Source organism: Saccopteryx bilineata, chromosome 7, assembly GCF_036850765.1.
Source record: "Saccopteryx bilineata isolate mSacBil1 chromosome 7, mSacBil1_pri_phased_curated, whole genome shotgun sequence".
Taxonomy (NCBI): Eukaryota; Metazoa; Chordata; class Mammalia; order Chiroptera; family Emballonuridae; genus Saccopteryx; species Saccopteryx bilineata.
In genome coordinates this window covers 62,037,088-62,060,496 of record NC_089496.1, presented here as the reverse complement: position 1 = coordinate 62,060,496, position 23,409 = coordinate 62,037,088, and the positions used below count along the sequence as shown (strand labels likewise).

Below are 23,409 nucleotides of genomic sequence, written 5' to 3'. Positions count from 1 at the left end.
GAAAATACATGTCTGGGTTTCCCCACCAAACTGTTGTCCATGTCAAGATCATTCAATGGCAGAAAAAAGTAGGTTTGGGGTTTATTTTTCCAACAAATGGTGCTGGGCCAGTGAGGTACCCACAGATAAGAAAATGAATTTAGACCCTATCATACAGCAAAAACTCACTCAAAGTGCCTTATAGACTCTAGTCTGATTTTTGCAACAGCAACTCAAGTGTCTCTCGCTGCCTGAAGATGTTTGAATCCTGAATTGTGCATGTACAGACGTGTCCCAAAGGAGATGAAATGCAGAATGTTTATGTGTAGCAATGAATAGCACCCACAGCCACCTTAAGGTGGTAATCGGCCATTATTTGTATAAGCCATGCGAATAAAGTTGTTCCAAACGCTTGGCCATTATAAATGTTTCTCCTGCGTCTCCTGTGGTCTCTCTGAGATCAGAGACGCCCTGCCCTCACGGGACAGATGTTGGAGCGTCCCCGCATCTCCCTCTGTATGTAACACATCCCTTTTCATCTGTTCTGAGACCGCTCACATCCCGGTCAGTCAGAACTGTGTGCGGAAAAGCCTGCCCGTGTTCAAACCTCCATGTCATTCTCAGCTCAACCAAGTCCCCCTGGAGTGAGGGAGTTTCTGAGAGAGGTGGACACATGTCTCTGTGCGGGGCTGTGGAAAGGTCTGAGAGCCGGTGTGCGAGCGTGTCCAGAATCCCGTCCACTTCTCAGAACCCCGGCTCCCACTGTCCCATGGGCAGAAGGAAGGACCCACAGTTCGCTTCTGCGCTTGGGCTGGTCTGGCCTAGACACGCCCTCGCCCTCTGCGCTGGTGCTGTGGCCACTGTCTCGGGGTCCCCTGGAAGCATGTTGCCCGGGCATCACTTGAGAGTCTTGGGGCACTCCCGGCCCACCACACAGGGGCCCAGTCCAGACTCTCACGCAGCCTGTGACCTAGTGGGTCTCTGCGGGCCCCAAACTGTCCTAGTAAACTAAGTTGCCCCTTAGCCTCCAGGGAGCCCAGATGCCGGTGTGACCACACCACTGCGACCCACCCAGCAGTGGGCGCCGCGACCTCCTCCTTGCGACTGCGCAGGTGTGTCCGTGTAAGCGGCAGCATCGGCAAACACCAAGGCAGGCGCTGGAAGGAAGCAGAGGGCCGGGGAACCACCGCCCAGGGGCTGCCCTTTTGTGCAGATGGTTTTCTGATCACGTCTGGGCATCCGTCAGGCTTTGGAATCGCTCTTAACACCATGCTGGCGGACAGGCCCGACGCGCCTGCCAGCTCCCCCAACCCCATCAAAGGGACCGGGGTGCGTCTGAACAGAAAGGTGTGATAAGAACAAGTTTAGCTGTGTTCTGTCGGATCTTCTGAAGAGCCCGGAGCCCTGGCACAGGAGAAGGAAGCCCCAACAGGCATCGGAGCATGGCCAGGTGAGCACGGGGCCCAGGCAACTTGGGCACCTGGGCACCTTCGAGCCCTCCCGGTGCCAAGCACGTGGGCTTGGGTCCCACTTCTCTTGCCCACAGCCATCCCAGGGCACAACCACCCATGCTCTGCCCCTTCTAGGGGGTAAGCCCTGGAGGGCAGTGCTTATCCACCGAGGGAATATCTGGAAACATTATTAGGTTACAATGACTGCGGGGTCACCCTAGGGCAGAAGCCTGGAAGGACAATCACAGAAGCAGGCTGAACAGTCCTGCCCTACGACAAACCGTCCTGCCCACAATGCCCACTCAGCTGCTGCTGAGAAACGGCCCCTTCAGGACAAGAGTCACAAACTCAAATGCCAGTGAAGACCAAGCAGGGTCTGATCAGGCGGTGGCACAGTCGATAGTGTCGGACTGGGATGTGGAGGACACAGGTTCGAAACCCCGAGGTCACGGGCTTGAGCATGGGCTCATCCAGCTTGAGCATGAGGTCACTGACTTGAGCGTGGGATCATAGACATGACCCCATGTTCTCTGGCTTGACCACAAAGGTTGCTGGCTTGACCACAAAGTTCACTCACTTGAGCCCAAGGTCACTGGCTCTGCTGGAGCCCCCTAGTCAAGGCACATATGAGAAAGCAATCACTGAACAAGTATGCAGCCGCAGGAATGCACCAACACACACATTTCAGGAGGAATGACACTCACCACGTAGCATCAGAGAAGCGAGAGACCAGAGGGCACGGTGGGGACTGTGACAAAATGGGAACTCTCAAAAGGGGGCAGATTGCTGATTTACAGCGATGCCGCCAGACCCACCCAGAAAAGCCAAAGAATCCAGAAACAGCAAAGCATGGTGGTTTGTTTTTTTGCTTTGGTGAGTGTGTGTGTGTGTGTGTGTGTGAGAGAGAGAGAGAGAGAGAGAGAGAGAGAGAGAGAGAGAGAGAGATGAATTTTGGAAAATAAGAACAACTAAACAAAACACATGCGAGGCCAGACATAGTTTGTAGGAAACCAGCCTGTGCTTCTGCATGGGTCCAGGACCACACTCCACAGTGCTGTCCATCTGTGCGGGCCCCTGCCTTCCCAGCAGGGGCAAGAACAGGGCAGAGGACCTGGGCACCCACCCCCAAATGATGACACCCACCCGCACTGCAGGGACTTCTGTCCCAGCGACCCACGTAGGCGGGAGGTACACACTGACCACAGCCCCTGGGCCCTACTCACAATTACACAGCACAGACGTGTCCAATGCGAGTGTCCGGGGTGGGGGTGAGCAGGGTCCACCCGGGAGGGGCTGACGCCAGCGAAGAGGTCTGCACGCACGGGCAGCCACTTCTCCCTCTGTGGCCATGGTCACTGTGCCACAAGTGACTCGGCTGTCACAAACTCCAAGGAGGGGAACCAGAAAGATTTGACTGGAGAGAGCAAAGGCTCACGCCCTGAAGAGGTAAAAATGTCTCCTTTCTTACCAGCCCCCTGCTCTGTGCTCCAAGTGCAAAGGCTGGAAAAGGGCATCGTTTTCCCGGGGTGAGGGCTCCCCTCCAATCTGCTGTAACCTCCTCTTAGGCTTCCATTTTCCGAAGCAGTCACAAAAAGCTCTTTGTCCAGCGTGGCCTGCCTGGGGCGGGGACTCTCCGAGAAGAAGGCCCCAGGGGGTGAGCTCAGGCACATCGGTCCCCTCAGAGAGCCCATGAGCCCCAGCAGCCTCCCACCCGGCTGCTCCTAAAACATCCGGACCTGGGAGGGTGCCTCCATGACACCCCCACCTGGGTTTGACAGGGTCTAAAGCTGAGCCTCGGCCACAGCCCCAAATCAAAGCTGTTTCCGCTCGGCCAAAAGACATAATTACTGTCGACAGTCCTGGGATCTGTGGGAGGGGCTGGCTGGTGGCCAACACAGATGTCCTTCAGTCCCCTGCCTACCACGCACCTTTCTGCTCTTCCCAAGTGTTGCTAATCTGTACGGATTTGGGTCTCTCAGATTCACCCTTTTCTTCATCTCCACTACATCTACTTGGCCGTTAAGTAAGAGAAAAACCCTGGGAGCTGTGGCTTCATCACAGAGGCAACAGCCACTGCACAAACGGAGGTATGGAGGTGGGTAGTGGGGGCTCACTGGGTAGCCCTAGTGATGGTGCAGGTCTGGACAGGCGTGGCTGTGACTGCTTTACCTGCCCTCATGGCCCCAGGAAGGCTGCTGCAGTTCCGCTCATCATTTTCACACGGCAGCTTTGCAAGAGGGTAGGGGGGCCTGTTATCTCAGGGGCTCTTACTCTCTGAAGCATGCAGCCCGGCCCGCCCACCAGGATCCCAGCTTCACGTGGGCAAGAAGGCTCCCTGGATTGACAGCTACGGGGAGGCTGGCCCTACCAAACAGAACTAGTCCCAACCTCCTTGCCTGCAGTCCAAATAGTCCGCCCCGTGTTGACCATGCAGAACCACACAATGCCTCAGAGGTGGCCACTCACAGACCACACGAGCCGCCCATGGTGCTGGTTCCCGCCTCACCAGCAGCACCTCGAAGGACCAAGCACAGAGCTCCTGCCACCTGAGCAAACGCCAAGGCCTGCCCCCAGAGAACAGTCAGGAGGCCTGAGGACAAGGGACTTGACGTAGGGACCCAGTGACTTCCAGTAAACAGGCACAAGCAGTGTTGAGACAAAAGGTTCACGGGGCCACCCAACCAGCATGAGACTATTGTACAAAGTCACCTGGAGTAACCAACACAGGGAAAATGTGACCCACCAGATGAAGGCAGATAGGCTGGCGGGCCCATCAATCAATGCCAAGGCCTCGGACGCACTCTGCTCCCACCTCCAACTGCCCAGCCCATGCTCAAGTCCTTTCTAGAAGCTTTCTGATCAAGCCTGCATGAGCATAATCAAAGCTGGGTGTTTAAGGAGAACTGGGCAGTAGTGATGAAGAAAAGCCCTCTGCGTCATTCCAAGGGGAACAGAAACCTATCGGCAGTGTTCGTCCTCGCTGGCCACTGCCTTCTGATGCCCTCACAGTGATCTCCACATTCTGTGAGACCCGTCCAATGAGTGCCCAGGGCTGCGGGTCAGCGGACCAGTAGTACAGAGTTGCAGAAGTTGTCCAGGAGACAGGGACACACACAGGGAATTCCAAACCCACAGCAGGAGGGACTTGAGGGTCAGCAGTGGTTCGAGAGGAGACTGAGAGGTAGAGGAAACCTGTTTGAATCAGAATAGTCAGCCTGAAGGGAGTGACCGCACGCTGGCCAAGAAAGCTCCCAGAGGAGAGAGGTTCAGACTGTCCAGAGGTACCCTCCTCCCCCTTTTTTTTATTCAGTAAGAGGAGGGGAGGCAGAGCCAGACTCCCACATGCGCCCTGACTGTGATCCACCCGGCAAGCCCACTAGGGGTTGATGCTCTGCCTATCTGGGGCCGTTGCTCTGTTGCTCAGCAACTGAGCTCTTCTGAGCACCTGAGGTGAGGCCATGGAGCCATCCTCAGCGCCCAGGGCCAACTCACTCCAATTGAGCCATGGCTGCGGGAGGAGAAGAGAGAAAGAAAGAAGCAAGAGGGGGAGGGGTTGAGAAACAGATGGGCACTTCTGTGTGCTCTGACCAGGAATCAAACCCAAGACATCCACATGTTGGGCCAACGCTCCACCACTGAACCTACTGGCCAGGGCAAGAGGCACATTCTTAATGTCTGTCTCAGGTCTGACCACTGAGTCAGCACTGAAGACTGAGAGTTAATATTTCTATCATGTGTAGCCATTCAGCAAAAGCTTAGGGATACTGACTTTTCAGTAGCAGGTTTGATTGCTTAAATAAAGGTATCTCATGGGTAACAGCACTTAGAAGAAAAATAATTACAAAAAAATAAAACAAAACACACACACACACACACACACACACACGGTCGTATCACAGCAGAAGAAGCAAAGCTCTTTGTTTTTGCTGACTACCACCAGACACAGGTGTTCTGACTCTGTCTGGTGACCCAATTAGGAGGCTATCACTTTGTCTCCCAGAAGGTAGGGGACAAGAATGGTCACACTGTGGGGAGGAGGAGGAGAAAGAGGAGGAGGAGGAGGAGAAAGAGGAGGAAGAGGAGGAGGAGGAAGAGGAGGAGGAGGAAGAGGAGGAGGAGGAGGAGGAGGAGGAGGAGGAGGAGGAAGAGGAGGAGTTGACAAGGTAAGTCTCAGAAGGCAGCCATCCTTCCCTCCTGGTGCCAAGAACTCTGTTGGCACCAAGAGGAATTTCGCAGATGGAAACCTTTCCCATGAGGGTGCTGACATGGAGCCCACATGTCCTGGGGGAGAAAGAATCTAGGGGTGGTCTTCAGAGTAAACAGCTCCATCGGGGTCATTTATGTCATGCTGCATCTAGTGATGGCATGCCTCGTTTTATCTCCAGCGCAGTGGGAGGTTGCTCTTAAATCCTGAACTCATGCCGTTTATCAGAGATAATAAAATCCCAAAGGCACAACTACTTATTGTCAGACAAGCCAATGAAAAGTTTAATTTAGGCTTCAGTCTAACGCCTCTTGGCAAAGACCCCCTGCATCTAACTCTGGTACTTCTCATTCCATTCAAGACGTCTCCTAGAGAACCTTGCCTTCTAACTTCTGCCACCGGCCATTTAACTTCAGCCACCGGCCACTGGACAGCATGGACAACGATTGCTCTCGCTTAGAGGGATGGCCGGCACCCCTCAGCCCCTGGCCTGATAGAAACTGGAGAAGGGGACCTGGTCATTACTGACGGGAGACCTCGCGTCCTTCTTCATGGACTATCTGCAGCCAAATCCTATTTTTCTACGTGTTTCACCAGCTGATGTCTGAGTTGGGATTCAGTGGCCTTCCCTGGAGCTGAGATCACAAGATAAGTCATGTCCCAGCATGCCCTTGGCTTTTTCAGGACAGGAGATGTTTGGATCATTTGCTTGGCTGGCTAGGTGCTGGGATTTCCCCAAACTCGTTGAATCTTGTCCAGAAAGGTCTTCTCTTGTCTGCTGCTTTCTTCTGAGTTGAGTGTTTATTATTTTTTCCCTAAAAGTCTATTTATTGATTTTAGAGAGAGAGGAAAGGAGAGAGAGAGAGAGAAATAAAGGAACACCGATCTGTTCCTGTACACTATGTGCTCGGACTGGCAGCCTCTGTGCTTCCAGACGACGCTCTAGCCCCCTGGTCGGCAAACTGCGGCTCACGAGCCACATGTGGCTCTTTGGCCCCTTGAGTGTGGCTCTTCCACAAAATACCACGTGCGGGCGCTACCTCAGTAAGGAATGTACCTACCTATATAGTTTAAGTTTAAAAAATTTGGCTCTCAAAAGAAATTTCAATCATTGAGCTGTTGATATTTGGCTCTGTTGACTAATGAGTTTGCTGGCCACTGCTCTAACCAACTGAGCTATCTGGCCAGGGCAAGTGTACACTTTCTGACCTTAGATTCATCCAAGGGTTGTATTATGTAATCTAACGGAAATCCCCCAGACTCTAACAATGTGCAAGTCATTCCTTTTATTTTTTCTTTTGTCTTTTGAGCCCGAATGTGGGCTGAGCAGACACAGAAAGAAAAAAAAAGGGCCTTGTCTGGTGGCTCATTGGATTGAGCATTGGCCCCGGGTGCTGAGAATAGCTCGGGTGATTCAAGCGTTGGTCCCAGACGGGGCATGGCAGGAGTGGGGGGAGCTGCCAGGTGGATTTTGGTAGGGGCACATGCAGGAGTCTCACTATCTCCCCTCCTCTCACCTAAAAAATACATAAATAAATATATAATAAATAATAAAGTTGAGGCCTTGGCCAGGTAGGTCAGTGGACAGAGTATTCTCCCAGCACACTTGAGGTTGTGGGTTTGACCCCAGTGGGCACAGACAAGAAGCAGTCTGTGAGGACATAATTACATGGGACAAATTGATGTTTCTCTCTCTCTCTCTCTCTCTCCCTTCTCCTCTTTCTCTTTCTCAAATCAAAGGAAACCTTAAAAAAATAAAAGAAAACCAGTTGATCTTTGAACAACACGGGTATGAACTGTATAGCCACTTATACAGAGATTGTTTTTTTCAATAAATAGACAGTCGGCCCTCAGTCTTTTCGGCCTGCAGTTGGGAATCCTCAGACACCGAGGACGTATTATCTAAGCCATCTTACAGAAGGGACGCGAGCATCCTGGGCTTTGGGCATCTGTGGGGGTCCTGGAACCAATCCCCCCAGGTCGAAAACTACACTCAGATTTTCGCCTGCGTGATGGGACTAGCCGGTACCGTCCGAAACTCAGACCGCACAACTGACCGCCGGGCGGCTTCTAGAAGTACCTAATAAAAACCACAACTACCACCTCCCAAGGCGGCAGGCGTTGTGCCAGACGCCTCCCGTTCATTGGTTCACGTGCTCAATCCTGACGCCACCACCCGCGTGCGCCAGTCCCGCCATACCACCGCGGGTGGGCGGTGAGGGTCACACGCCCTGGGCAGCAGCAGAGCCCGGTGCGTCGAGCCCCTTCCCCTGCGTGCGCCGTGACCTGCCTCCTCGGCATCCTCCCCATGATCCCAGCACCCCGGGCCCCCTCAGCCTTCTGCGTGCAGATCTGGGTGTGGAAGGGGACTTGTTGGCTCCACACGTCCTGCTGTCTTTGTCCAGGATCAGAACCTCTGGGGGTTCCCGCTCAGTCTCGGAACATCATGTCTGTCTTGGCAATGACGGGAGTTCTATGAGCACCAGAAACGCCGCAACCAGCCTGGCTGGCCAGCCCCGGGAGGGGGGGCTTCCCACCGGTCCCCGCACCCTCGCCTCTCTGGGGACCCTTCCATTGAATCGGCGGTTCAGCCACGCTGGTGGGGCGAGGGCCCTCCCCGCGGCTCCTTGGACGCCCCTGCCACAGCCCAGCCACAGCTGTTCGGGCCTGTGTGACTCTGTAACCATGGGGTCCAAGGAGACAATACTGGAATATTACAAAACCCAACAAGAGAAAAGCAGAGGCAACTTCAAGGGGGCAGAATTCCGTAGAATTGGCTTTAAAAAAACAAAAAAAAACAAAGACAACACAAAACAACACTAATCATTTTCACAGAACCAAACCCTAGAATACCCTATTTTTCGCTCCATAAGACGCACCTGGACATAAGACACACCTAGAGTTTTAACGAGGAAAATAAGAAAAAAAATATTCTGAACCAAATGGTGTGTTAAAATATTTAATAAAATATCGTATTTTTTTGCTCCATGAGATGCCTGGGCATTTTCCTCTCCACTTTTGGAGGGGAAAAGTGCGTCTTATGGAGCGAAAAATACGGTAATGCCCTCACCTGGTCCCGGCACCCTTCGGGGAGAGCCACGTGCCGTGCAAACAGCACCCTTCGGCTCTTCGGGAACTGGAAGGTCCAAACGGCCCCTGCAGTGAGACGGGACACCAGGAGGTTCTTAAGGGGTGAGGGCAGAAATGGAGCTCAGGGGGCGTCTCTTCCATCAGCCGAAACACAGTGCATCATCACAACCAACGGCGGAGATGAGAGTCGTACGGTCAAGAGAAAGAGAAATCAAAGCCGGCTCTAAGTCCCATGAAAGAAAGCCACGTCAGCAGATGTGCGTTGTTCAAAACCTTGGAGTGTTTCTTTCATCTTAACCCATCCATTCACTCATTCATTCATTCAACCAACAGTGGTGACCACGCCTTTCAGTCAAGCCCTGAGCCAGGCGCTGAAGGTCACAACAGACAGACAGGCAAAGCCGGAGCTCTGCTCTGGGTAGTGCTGAGTCATCCGAGGAATGTGAGGGGTCACTGCCTCCACAGGGACAAGCCCAGCGAGCAGGACTGTGGAGCAGAGGCCCCTCCTGGGCAGAAGTGTGGTGGCCGTCCACACTGACTGTGGACCCTGGGAAGGGGCAGCTGCTGCTCTGGGGAGCCCCTGTCTTGGCAGCTCTGTCAGCAGACTGAGGTCACGATCCACTGGTCACCACCAGCCCCACCCAGACCTGGACAGGTATCAGCCGTCCATCCACCGAGGCCTGTGTCACATTGCCCGCGTCTCGTCACTCCGTGACGCAGGCGGCCCCCAGACAGGGAGCACACACTAGTTGGCAGGTGACACCGAGTTCGCAGGTTGGTTTAGACTCTAGAGGACTGATACAGGTATTCCACGTAAAAATATCACTCTGCAGATTCTCAAACATGACATCAATGTTAGCTGTCAACACGCTAGACTTTGAAGGGCCTCACACATCACCCAGTCTGCAGGGATCGTTTCCTGGATTGGGAAGGTTTACCCACAGTCGCCAGCTTGCGCGTGGCAGTGCCAGGAAGGAGCCAGGAGAGTGCCCGGGACAAGGACGCCACAGGGAAGCAGAGGTGGTAACCACTTGCATTCCATGACAGTCTTCATTTCTTCAGTCCGGGGCTGTGTTCCTTCCATTTTCCTACAACCCCAACCACCCCAGGTTAAGAGTTCTGCTCTTGGTGGTGCGGCGCTGTGGCTCTTGGGGGAATAAAGGTTTGGACCACAGCAGATACAACCGGAACCCCTCTTTGGCACTCCCTGTTAACCAAGCCCTCTCATTCCTGCGCTCAGAGAGTGGCTCCAGTTTGCAACCTAGGAGACGTCGAGAGCAAGGCAGATGAGATCTGGAGGGGAGAGAGGAGACGGCGAATGAAGGGGCGGGTGGGGGGTGGGGGGGGGTGGGCAGGAGGAAGAGAAGGACGGAGAGGAAGGAAAAGGGGTTCTTCCAGCAGTGAGGGTAGGTGGCGTCATTACTAGGTCACTGGAGAGCAATAAGCCTGGCGCCAAGGCTGGTGACAGTCACAGTCTCGCAGCTACAGTCACGCGTCACCAAGGACACTTGGAAAAAAGCATTCGTGTGCGTGAGAATAAACCAAGAAGCTCCTGTCTCATGACAGTTGTGTCATTCAGGGGGTTCCCTCTGGCACGGATGACCAAGAGGCTCAGAACCAAGTGTGTCCCCAATGACAGCCACTTTGGGGGTAGCCTGGTGGCTCCTCCCCCGATAAAACACTTCAGACCTTATTAACCCTTTGTCTAGATGCCTTCTGCCAGAAGCAACCACCCAACTTTTCAGAAGAAAATAGGTAGAATAAAGTCAAAGAATCCATCTGCATGGAAAGAGGCAACAGAGAACATTCGGAGATCATCAAAAGTTATATTATCAGCCCCTTAGATTATCATTCTAACTCGAAACTCACCAACGGTGTCACATGGTTCATCTTTGTGTACGCAGAAATCTGTCCTGAAAAGAAAAAGAATGATGGTTAGGGGTGTGTGGGATCCCCAACAACGGGAGAAGAAAACACTGTCGGTTCATCCTGATTGGCCATCTGGCCCACAGCGACTTTACTCCTTCAGTTGTCACAGGTGACAGCAAAGGGTCACGACCAGCTGGGTGTGCCCAGAGTAGCCTGTCCACATTTCCAACGGGAATGTCCCATGACCCCATGGGAGACCCTCCTTTTATAGCTAAACTCTTCCATACGTAAGGCGCAGTTGCTGGAGGGACTCCTTCCAACAGCTGAAAACATTTTGGGAGAAGATGGTTGCCAAGTCATGGATCAGAAACCATTACTAGCCCATATCCCCCACCGACAGTGACTTCCCTGGGCGATTCTCAACTCGGGCAGCAACTGGTTTTCGAGGTCGGCTACAAGAAGACAATGAAAAAGTCATTTCTAAGCATTATTATCTTTCCAGCGCCCCAGGATCGTCCAGGTATGCGGGCTTGGATGGAGCAGAGAGCACAGCAGCTCAACACCCGGTCCAGCCCTGTGTCCTGCAAGTTCCGGGCTTGCTCTGGCCTCCTCTGGATGCTCAAAAGTGGAAGGTGGGCTCTGGGCCCTTCTTTTCCAAAAACCAGAGCATTCTCACGATTCCTGCCACCAGTTCCCACCATCAGGAGCTACCCAGACCGCTCTGTGGGGCAGTGCCCTGCTGGGACCAGGTGAGGACACCAGTGGACAGGCCCTAGGCTCATCTTCTCATGGGGGGCCATGGCGGGGGGGGGGAGACATAGAAAGCACCACACTCCTCGCGATTATCTGAGTGCACTCCATTCAAGCGCAGCTTCAGATTCAAAAAGGGGTGTTCTGGCCTGACCTGTGGTGGCACAGTGGATAAAGTGTCAACCTGGAATGCTGAGGTTGCCGGTTCAAAACCCTGGGCTTGCCCGGTCAAAGCACATATGGGAGTTGATGCTTCCTGCTCCTCCCCGTTCTATCTCTTCCTCTCTCTCTCTCTCTTCTCTCTCCTTTTTCTCTAATAAAAATGAATAAAAAAAAATTTTGTCTGACCAGGCGGTGGCGCAGTGGATAGAGCGTGGGACTGGGATGTGGAGGACCCAGGTTCGAGACCCCGAGGTCGCCAGCTTGAGTGCAGGCTCATCTGGTTTGAGCAAAAGCCCACCAGATTGGACCCAAGGTCACTGGCTTGAACAAGGGGTTACTCAGTCTGCTGTAGCCCCATGGTAAAGGCACATATGAGAAAGCAATCAATGAACAACTAAGGTGTTGCAATGCGCAATGAAAAACCAATGAATGATGCTTCTCATCTCTCTCCGTTCTTGTCTGTCTGTCCCTGTCTATCTCTCTCTCTGACTCATTCTCTGTCTCTGTAAAAAAGAAAAAAAAAAGTTTTTTAAAAAGGGGTGTTCTGAAGCCACATATCATTTCACTTTCCAACCATCTTTTGGGGTGTCGAGCTAGCGCTGAGAAAAACTGTTACAGAAAGTGGCAGATCCTGGTTGGGCCATGGCTCGCACCCCCTTCTGACACTCCATCCCTCAAACACTTACTGAAACCGGTAAGTGTTCAGACCTGCCCATTCGCAATGTGTTACTCTCCTAACCTTGTTTTTCCAGATCGGCAGGTGTAAAAGATTCCACCTGATGTTCAGATGGACAGATTCCCCAGTCCAGCCTCAATGCCTCAGGCCAAAGAAGTCCCACCAGGTGCCAAGGACATCATGCAAACCTAGAGGAGAGGGTGGGGCAGCCAGGGCAGGTGGCCTGGATGGGTGTGATGGCTTTGAAGATGTGGCCCCAAAACTGGCCAGAGAGGCAGCGAGGAAGGGTTGGGGTCAATCCTACCAGTAGCTCAGAGATTTTGCTTACTTCCAAGTTCCTAATTTTTCCATAACAAACACGTATTTTTAGTACTCAACATTAAAACTATTTTAACAAAAGGAAAAAGAAAGCTGGACCTGGCCGGGTAGCTCAGTTGGTTAGAGCATTGTCCCCATAGGCCAAGGTTGCAGGTTCGATCCCCGGTGAAGGCACATACAATAATCAACCAATGAATCGCCTAAGTAAGAAGAACAAATTGTTTCTCTTTCTCTTTCACTTTCTCTCTTCCTTCCTCTCTAAAATCAATCAATAATTTTTTTTTTAAAAGCCTTCAAGGCCCTGGTCAGTTGGCTCAGTGGTAGAGCGTCAGCCTAGCATGTGGAAGTTCAATTCCTAGTCAGGGTACACAGAAGAAGCACCCGTCTGCTTCTCCACCCCTCCCCCTCTCACTTCTCTCTCTTTCCCTCTCTCTCTTCTCCTCCCACAGCCATGGCTCGAATGGAGCAAGTAGGCCCTGGATGCTGAGGATGATGGCTCCATGGCCTCCACCTCAGGTGCTAGGAAGAGCTTGGTTGCTCAGCAATGGAGCAAGGGCCCCAAATGGGCAGAGCATCGCCCCCTAGTGGGCATGCTTGGTGGATCCCGGTCTGAGTGCATGTGGGAGTCTGTTTTTGACTCCCCTTCTCTCATTGAATTTTTAAAAAAGCCTTCAAGACCCCACACTTTTCATAACCCACCCCAAAGCCAAAGGAACCCCCATGGGAACACCATAAGGAGCTGAAAAAGGGAGGTCTCAGGAAAGATGACCTTTAGAAGCCCATGAACCAGCGATAGAGGGAGGCAAGTAAGAAGCAGAGACAGAGAGTAAGCAACACCAAATGAAGGACAGAAATATGTCCACTGTCCCAGTATCGATCCAACCCACAGTTCGTAAGCTGATACTCTACTTGAAACTTCAGATGTGTCACACAAGTGCTCTCTCTCTCTCTCTCACACACACACACACACAGTGACACAAAGACCAGGCTGGCCCAAGACCTCATTTCATGGGTCCCCAGAGTGAGCAGCTGGGTGTGTGGAGGGCTTTGTCCCACTGCCTGGCCTGCACAGAGGGAGACAGGGTGCATGGCTACTGGTCCAACAGACGACAGAACAGGAGAAGTCACCTGCTTCACGGGGAGAAGCAGGCGCCGTGGTGGAATGCCTGCTCTGCGGGCTGATGGGGCTGTGTCCTCCTACCCTTGGCCTCCCTCAAGGGAAAATGGCTGTTCACAATGATGGACCTGGGAAGGCCACCTGCTGTGCCTCTGAGGGCCGCAGGAGGAGGTGTGGTGTGTGCCCGCACAGAGGTCCAAGCTCACGTGGAGGCCCGGCTTGCGAGGGCTGGCCAAAGTTCCCAATTCTGTCTCCTTCCTGTTCAAGGTCCTTCTTCAGGAAATAGAAAGGATGCCATCCGCCTGCAGGGACAGTTTCCTGTCCAGGTGACCCAGCTCCCATGGCAAAGTCACAACAGACCCCCATACGGAGACTGCAGAGTCCATTTAGGGGATGAAAACACGGAGGGTCCAGACGCAGGTCTCCAGTCTCTAAGTCCATTCAGGTGGCTCCACTCCCTCCCCAACAGAAAGAAGACTGTGAGGATCCACGTGACAGGCCGCTGTCATGGGGGGGGGTGACCTGTGCCTACTCAGGAACCCAGCCCCCAACCTGACTTAATTCCATGCTGTGGCCATCTTGAAATTCTGAGTAATTTTTGAACTGGGGGTGTGTCCCACATTTTCATTCTGCACGGAGCCCCCCTCTCCCCCCCCCCCCCCGCAAGTTACGTAGCTAGCCCTGGGCATAACCTAGTGCCCGGTGTAGAGCTGGGGTTTAATAAGTACTGGTCCCTCTACTGAGCAGCTGCCGTACACTTCCAGACCTCTTCCAATATGCCCTGCAGGCTCCCGGGTGAGGTGGTCCTGTTTCCCCTCATGTTCGGAAACCTGCTAAAACGGATGACGCGGTGGTCCACAGGTCCGCACTGAGCTCTGGCCGCAAGCCAAGCCTGCAAGAACCCCCCACCGTGATCAGAAGGTTGAAAGGGAGACTGGGTCTGCAGAGCTGTGGGGAGGGAAAGGGTGACAATCAGCCAGCCGGGCTAGAGGTGTCCCCAGCAGGGGTGCTCTGGGCCAGCCCTGTGTGTTTCCTGCTGGTGTCTCCCAAGAGCACAGTGCAGGGTTTGGGGGAAAGTTCCCCTTTCCAGGCTTCTCGAGGGAGATGCAGAATCAAAGGGAAAGCCGTTGGAGGCGGTGACGCCTCTATGGGGACCCCCGTGGCCTCCAGCCCCAGCCCATTCAGAGACACCCTTTCTAGCCCCAGGCGCAGCTGCTAAAAAGTCCAGCTCCCGCTGCTTCTGGCCCAGCAGCTGCCGCTGGCCGTGATGTCATGCTCACATTTTCGCAGCAGGCCATCGCGGCTTGGTGGATGTCCAGGACAACACACTCCCAGGCTCAGCCACGGCCCATGAGGAGGTGGGAAGAAAAAAAAAAAAAACAAGAGAAGAAACCCTCGCATAGACCAGTGTCAGTCGTGGGATCGGAGGACACCAGGTCCCCCGTGTGTGGCCCTCCGCCTGGGCCACTCCGGAAGGAAAGAACCACTCCTCTGGGATGGCAGCCGCCTCATACCCCGTTTCCGTGTGAAAACATCAGCCCGTTATTATCCCAACCCAGGGAACTAGAGCTCTCCACTTCTAATTATTAAACAACACTTCTCAGCCAAGTCGGTTTCCAGTGTCCCCTCCGCTCCGACGCCGTCGCCGCCTCCGCCTCCGCCGTGCTCGCGAGAGGTCTTCAACTCAACACCGCGAAGACCCGGAGGATGGGACGGGCACTGACCTGGTCGGTCCAGCAGCTCCTCAGAAGCAGGTGAGAGGCATCAGGATGGCCAGAAGAGGCGCCAGCATCCCAGGGGGGAAGAAAACACCGGCCCCTGTGCGGGTGGCGGGCGCCAGGGGGCCCGGGAGGCCTCGGCACTGGCACCGTCTGCAGCTGAAGAAGCCGTGCTCTTTTGATCTGATCCTGCCTTCCCAATGCCCATCTCCTCCCTGGCACCCGCACCCAGAGCCGCCCGCACGCTGTCGGGACCCCTGGCTGTGTGCTTGGTTAGCAAAGGTCATTCTGGAACTTTTTCAATTGTTCAGATTGGAAATACATGTCACAAGCAATTTGCCACAGTAGTCATTTTTTGTTTTTGTTTTAAGTCCACGGAGCAGCAGTGCCTGGCTGTGCTATGACCCGTCTTCAGGATGCATTTCTGTCCTGCAAAACCAAAATTCTGTCCAAATCGTACAGCTGCCCGCTCCCACCTGTCTCCAGCTCCTGGCCACCGAATTCTGCTTCCTGTCTATGAACAGGACTACTCTAGGTCAGTGTTTTTCAACCGCCGGCCCGTGAAAGAGTGAACCACCCTGATGCTGTACGAAGAGTCTAGACCCAACGATCTTAGTCAAATTCACATGATTTCTGCTTTAGCACTCCCCAAAACGATTCTATTTTCACTGGTCCCCAAGTGTAAAAAAGGGTTGAAAACCACTGGTCTAGGCATCTCAGATAACAAGAGTCATGTACAATTTTGTCTTTTTGTGACTGGCTTATCTCACTCAGTAGAACACCCTCGAGGTTTGTCCATGTTGTAGCAGGTGTCAGAATCCCCTTCCTTTTCCATGCTGAGTAATAGTCCACTGTATGTGTGGCCACATTTTGTTGATCCGTTCGTCCACTGGGGGCCACTTGGGTTGCTTCCACATTTTAGCTGTTATAAATAATGGATTTCCTTGGAAGTTTCATCAACACTCCCAGAGCTCACTATTTTTATTAGTAACAGCACCGAGAGTACTGGGTAACGCTCACTGTGTCCTCACCTTGGGCCACGCAGTGTGCAAAGTACTTCCCACGCTCATGAAACCTTCCTACCTCAGAGGCAGGTAATGTCATTTATCCCCGTCGTATGAATGGGGAAACCAAGGCCCACACCGGTGGCCCAAGCTCTGACTTCCAAGCCTGAAGTCCTAGCCAGCGGCCCTCCTTCCTGTCCAATGGGAGACAGCTCTCCTCTCTCACGTTTTCAGCAGCAAGCTGAATCCACCTTTACCTGGTCACAAACACAGCGGCGTCCACGGGTGGCGTGTCATCCTTCCCTCCGGGAACCTGGTTGTTGCCAAGGTACCGTGCGCCTCCGTACTCCTCATTCTGCCAGTGACAGAAGCTCTCCAGGGACCGTTCCCCATGGTGCCCGATGGACAACTTAGTCTGAAAGAAATAGGGTCAGGAGCGAGGAGGCATTGAGAGAAAGCACAGGCCCAGGGAGGCCGGAGTTCACGCTCAGACTACGGTGTGGAGGTGGAGACAGCTGCCTGCTGGGCCAACCCTTGGGGATGCGCTTCACCAAAGATGCACCTCACGCCGGGAGGCAGATGCAGAGACCCAGACGGAAGCCATCAGGGGTCTGCTTAAGTTCAGGTGAAGATTATGCCATTCAAAAAAGTGTTCTCTTTACCCTGACTGGTTGGCTCAGTGGTAGAGTATCGGCCCAGTGTGTGGACGTCCCAGGTTCCATTCCCAGTCAGGGCCCACCGGAAAAGTGACCATCTGTTTCTCCACCTCTCCCCCTCTTGCCCCCCCCCTCTCTCTTCCCCTCCTGCAGCCATGGCTTAATTTGAATGAGTTGGCCCTGGGCACTGAGGATAGGCTCCAAAGCCTCCACCTCAGGCGCTAAGAAGAGCTTGGCTGCTGAACAACGGAGCAACACCCCAGATGGGCAGAGCATCGCCTCCTAGTGGGTTTGCTGGGTGGATCCTGGTTGGGGCACATCTGGGAGTCTATCTCTCTGTCTCGTCTCCTCTCACTGAACAAAAAATAAAGGAAAAAAAAAGCATTCTCCTTTCCCACAAACTGAACGTAGTAAGTCCAATCAAGCATCGGTCCTTCCCTGTCACGTTCATTGCTTAACTCTGCAGGTAACAGTGTCGTGTGGGGGGTACACTCAATTGAAAGACCAGAAAATGATGCTACAGGGAATCGAGATTCATCCAGAAGCTCGGGGATGGCCCTAGAAGGGTAGCCAGGGGTCCAGAGACCTCACCATCAACAAGCTTCACACGTATTAGATGTGCAGAGGAGAAAGGGAGACGCCAGGCCCACTGCTCAGGGTTCCCTTGAGATTCTGCGCAGGCTGTGTACACGCTAAGCTTCTGGTAATAGCAATGGGGCCCACCCTTCTCTCACAAGATGTCTCTGGTCCCCGGCACAGGGCACAATGTTGCACTGCAAAGCCAGCAAAGGTGGGTAGCAGACAACTCCCTGGACCCCTCCTTCATAACCAATGGCAATGGGAAAGCTTCAAGACCCGTTACATGTTCTGTGTGCACCAGTGGGGACTTACAGGACGCTGTCGCAGCAAGACCAGCTTGGTGACTTGAACGTTAACTTTAATTCCAAGGCTCTGGTGCTGAAACATATTGTATACCTATTGAGAGAGAGAGAGAGAGAGAGAGAGAGAGAGAAATAAAAAATTAACTACAAATATCTATATCAATATCTATATCTATATCTTAGCTATTGAATTTTCCTGAAGTGAGAAGCATGGAGGCAGAGAGACAGACTCCCGCATGTGCCCGACTGGGATCCACCCAGCATGCCCACTAGGGGGCGATGCTCTGCCCATCTGGGGTGTTGCTCCGTCGTTCAACAACCAAGCTCTTCTTAGTGCCTGAGGTGGAGACCATGGAGCCATCCTCAGTGCCCAGGGCCAACTCACTCCAATCAAGCCATGGCTGCAGGAGGAGAACAGAGAGAGAGAAAGAGAGAGAGAGAGAAAGGAGAGGGGGAAGGGTGGAGAAGCAGATGGGCGCTTCTCCTATGTGCTCTGGCCGGGAATTGAACCCAGGACATCTACACGCCAGGCCGACACTTGAGCACTGAGCCAACTGGCCAAGGCTCCAGATTTTTTTTTTAAATACATTGGTATGCTGAATGGGACTCTGGAACAGAAAAGAGATATTAGGTATGCTAAGGGAATCTGAAAAAAATCTATGGACGTGCCTGACCTGTGGTGGCACAGTGGATCAAGCATCGACCTAGAACGCTGAGGTCGCCAGTTCAAAACCCTGGATTTGCCAGGTCAAGGCACATATGGGAGTTGATGCTTCCTGCTTCTCCCCCCCTTCTCTCTCTCTATGTCTCTATCTCTCTAAAATGAATAAATAAAATTTTAAAAAATCTATGGATGTTAATTAGTAATGTATCAACATTGACCCATTAGTTATAATAAACATGCTAATTAAGATGTTCATAATAAGTGATACAGTATGGGAACTCTCTATCTGTTCAACGTCCCTATAAATCTAAAACATAAAATATAATGGAATAAAATATAAATTCATGTATTGGTAAATAAATCGTACAATATAAATTCTACTCATTAAAAATTATATTGATTGAAGATTAATAATTAAAGAGGAGCTGTGTTCTTCCAGTACAAAAAAAAAAAAAAAAGTCTAAAGAAAGATTAATGATACGAAATTTAAATTTCAGTGTTCATATGAGATAAACTCTTGCTGGAACAACAAAAAAAATATGTATGGGAAAAATATAATCCCAATTTTATTAAAAAGGTCTTCTGAGACCAAAATACTGCCATAACTATGAATTCCCCTAAAGAAATGTGTATATGATAGAAAATGCTGGAATCACACATACATACGTATGCATACATACGTACACAAAGCTAAGTTGGAAATCAATTGGTTAAAAATAATGTATTGAACAGGTTATTTGGGGGGAAAAAAAGAAAGAAATTGATGATTCCTGGGCTTGCAAACAGGAAGTGGAAGGGGGCCTTTATAAAAAGGTGGGTGGGGGGGTCAATGCCTGTGTCCACCTGCCATGGGCCAGCCTGTATCGTCTCTAACCCTCAACACAACCCATCCAGGTTGGTATGTCCACTACCTTGACCCATCGTGGTAAAGCCACCTGCTCAAGACCCACAGCCAGTCAATGGGCACCCCAAGGGAATCTGGGTTTGTTCAGCCAAAAAGACCATGTTCCTTCTTTATTCCCCTCAAGTCCTCATTTTAAGCAAAGCCTGTTGCTGAGCTAAAGGCATAGCCAACAAAAGAAGACATGCCCATCTTGGCTGTGCACTTCTTGTTGGTGGAACTTTATTCTTGTAAGGACTTTGCTATCAGGAAGGCAAAGGAAAGTGTTTCAAAGGGAAGAGAAAGGCAACTTCAAATAAGTGACATGGTTAGAAAGAGAGTCTATTGGATTTGAGGGTCACCAGGTTATTATCATGACCCTCCTGAGTCCCTTTCCCATAATATAGAAAAAGCAGGAGGTTGGGAACGTGGGTGGCAGGAACAGAGAGGACAATGGGGAAAGTAATGAAGCTGGTGATGTAAGGTATCGCACGAACAGGACTGAGTACCTTGTAAATACATGTATTTTTAGAAAATACATTTGCTTGTTTCAGAATTGTCTGTCCTATTTCCCCCCAGTTTTACAAGATACAATTGGCACTTAACACTATTCGTTGTAAGTGTACACCATGATGGTTTGACATATGGATAGGTTGTGCAATGTTTACCACAGTAATTTTAGCTATTACTCATCACCTCACAGTTATAACATTTCTTCCTTTTGATAAGACCTCTTAAGAGCTACTTTGGCCCTGGCTGGTTGGCTCAGTGGTAGAGCGTCGACCTGGTGTGTGGATGTTGCAGGTTTGATTCCCAGTCAGGGCACACAGGAGAAGTGCCCACCTTCTTCTCCATCCCCCCCTTCTCTCTCTCCCTCTCTCTCTCTTATCTCTCCCACAGCTATGGCTCAGTTGGAGCAAGTTGGCCCTGGGTGCTGAGTATGACCCCATGGCCTCACTTCAGGCACTAAAACAGCTCCATTGCCAAGCAATGGAGCAATGGCCCCAGATAGGCAGAGCATCGCCCCCTGGTGGGCTTGCTGGGTGGATCCTGGTCAGGGCACATGTGGGAGTCTGTCTCTCTGCCTCTCTGTTTCTCACTTGAGGAAAAAAAAAGATCAACTCTGGAAGCAACACTTTCAAATACATGTTACAATATTAACTCTTAACTATGGTCACCCTGCCGTAGGTGACATCCCCAGGACTCATTTATCATACAACTGGGAGCTTGTACCTTTTGCCTACCCTTACCCATCTTTGCCCAACTGCCACCCCACCCTCTGGGAACTACCGATCTGTTCTCTGTATTTGTGAGTTTGTTTTTTTTTTAGATTCCACACAGACATGATATCATACACTCTTTGCTTTCCGCTGATGTATCCCACTTGGTTTGAAATACTCTACTTGATTTTTTTTTTCTTTTCTGGTAGACATAATCTCAAGGGAGAATGTTCCAGAAGGGGCACTGAAACTTCCTCCAGCTGGTGCTGGGCTCATCAGTACATCGCGGTGACATAAAATAGTGACCACAGCCCACAGCGTAGCCATGGTTCGCTCCAGACAAGTGCAGCTGGACGCAGTGCCTGGCGCACCAACGTCGGCAGCCAGGCGCACAAGGAGTCAGCTGTGTCATCGCCTGGGTTTTACTCTGAAACTATCATTAAAGCTAAAATAAAATAAAATAAAAATAAATAAAAACTTTGTGCAATTTAATACTCTTTCCCACAAGGAAAAACAGGACACATTGAGTTATTCTATGTCCCTTCCTCTTCCCCACCTGCCACCCATTTCCTTTCCACAGTAACAAAATAGCAGTCATTATTTTATACCAAGCCAATTTCTGAAGTCATGTTTTAATTACCTATCCCCAAACCCAGGTGAAGAAGGGAAATAATAATAATAATAAATATACAGAACTTTTCCCTCGTTTTGATATTTTCAGAACCACCCAATGGCTGTAATTCAAACTTCTTGGCCCCAGAGTGGAAAACCTCAATTCAAAACATGAAGATCAGGAAGAAGGAAAACTTGCCACGAAGGAGGGAGAAACATTTTGAGGTGCATGGGGTTTCAGTGTCTTCTACACGCTACCTAGAATAATGTCGACATCGCCAAAGACATTGAAGAAGGCTGCGGGTTCACAGGAAGAACACGGGGAAGCGGTTCTTGGGGGTGTGCTGGGCCCCCCCAGGAAAGCAGCACCAAGAACCTGCAGAGTGTGATGCATGTTCCCGGGAGGGCGAGCCACGGGAACCTGCAGAGTGTGATGCATGTTCCCGGGAGGGCGAACCACGGGAACCTGCAGAGTGTGATGCATGTTCCCGGGAGGGCGAACCACGGGAACCCACTTTCTGCACATGGGGCTGGTCACGGTTCTGCGTGCTTCACACACACCCCTGAAAGTCTCAGCAGCATCCCTGGTGCAAATGCACACGCACACATGCACACATGCACACACGCACAAAATGTGCGATGGTGGAGAACTATCCCCACGCCCCAGGGGCTGGGAGGAAGGAGAGCCGGCAAGTTGCCGTTTAATAGGTAGAATGTTTTTTGCAAGATGTCCAAGTTTTAAAGATGGGTGGCAAGGCCATGAGACTAGACTCAATATGGAACCGCACACTTAAAAATGACCGACCTGGTCAATTTGAAGAGTCTTTTACCAAAATAAAAATTTTTAATTACCTACAGTGGGGGGGGGGGGACCTTCATGTTTTAAACAGCAGCATCCAAAGCAAGTAGGAAGGCATTTCCCCTTAGCGTGTGACAGGGCACCGGCATCCCGGGTCCCACAGCTCGAGTGCCGTGTCACCTGATGTGAGCTGTCCCACGGTCCCGCAAGGCTCAGCAGAGCACAGGGCTGATGCACAGGACCTCCCCAGCAGCCCAGCATCCAGGCAGGTCAGCCAGACAGAAATCGGACAACAGCCACCACACACATAAGCTGCGAAGACATGGAACTGTCTCCCCAACTGTTTTTTTTTCCCATGGAAATTCACGCTCAGGAGCAGTCTTGGAGGCGGCAGCCATCTGATATTTAGGGGAGACACCTGGTTGGGCAGGAACAGTGCGGGCCATCGTCTGGAAATTCTGTCTCCGGCGTCCAGCGCTGGCTGCATCTGTCACGGTTCCTTGGCAGCCTGAGGGCCGGGCTGGACAGACCCACTGCCAGGAGTACCACGCTGTGTGTGGGTCTCCTGCTCCAGTGACATGAGGATGTGGTCAGGGAGGGGCGGACAGGGAGCCGAGGAGGACCAGGTGACTGACCAGGGCCCCTGGGGAGGAGGCACTCACAGGCCCGACGGGTTTTCACAAGAGCACCCCCCACCTCCCTGCATGACTCAGGACCCCCCCGGGGGCCGACGGGGACTGAAGGGACGCTCTGGGTTCACAATGGGCACCCGCTCAGACCCCCCACACGGATGGGGGTGTGTTCTCTACCACAGTGCCTGAGAGGGGTCCCTGGGACAGCAGCCCCCGTATCGCCCAGGCACACTCGGGAGGGAGCCCACAGCAGACCCACCAGATCAGAGACGCGGGGGGTGGGCCCCACCGTCTGTGTCGAACGGCCCCCCAGCGGCTGCCCAGGGAGGCTGCTGGCGGGGACAACCGGAGTGTGCTCTCACACTGCTATTTTTCTCCGGTCACCAGAGAGGCTGCTTGTCTGTTTCACATGGTAATTGAGTAAAATTGATGTCATTTTCCCTCCAAACAGAACTGGCCTGGAACGTCTCAGGGTTTCACCCTACCCGGTGGTTGTTAAGGAAGCTAAAAACAACCAAAGCTCTGTCAAGTGGCCCCATTTTCCAATTTGGCTGCCCAAACCCGGGGTTGCTAGTGTCAATTTCTGCTTTAAAACTGTCCTGCTCCTCCTGTGTCACCCCCCCCACCCCCCCACCAAAGGAAAACACCACAGCCTGTGCGTGAAAAGACACGGCGGGATGTCTGGGAGGTCGTCGACACCCGCAGCCACAGCACACCCCGCCTCCAC

General features: G+C 52.2%; 1 protein-coding gene across 4 annotated transcripts in view; it reads right to left on the bottom strand.

Moving 5' to 3' along the window:
* ADAMTS17 (ADAM metallopeptidase with thrombospondin type 1 motif 17) overlaps positions 1–23,409 on the bottom strand; it is a 212,954-nt gene that overhangs the window by 137,284 nt on the left and 52,261 nt on the right. For all 4 annotated transcript variants that reach the window (XM_066239833.1, XM_066239834.1, XM_066239835.1 and 1 more), the window contains exons 5-7: positions 17,886–17,969; positions 16,596–16,753; positions 10,594–10,637 (exon numbers count right to left, since the gene is read on the bottom strand). In XM_066239833.1, the coding sequence (XP_066095930.1) occupies positions 10,594–10,637; positions 16,596–16,753; positions 17,886–17,969 (286 nt within the window). The remainder of the gene's footprint in view (positions 1–10,593; positions 10,638–16,595; positions 16,754–17,885; positions 17,970–23,409) is intronic.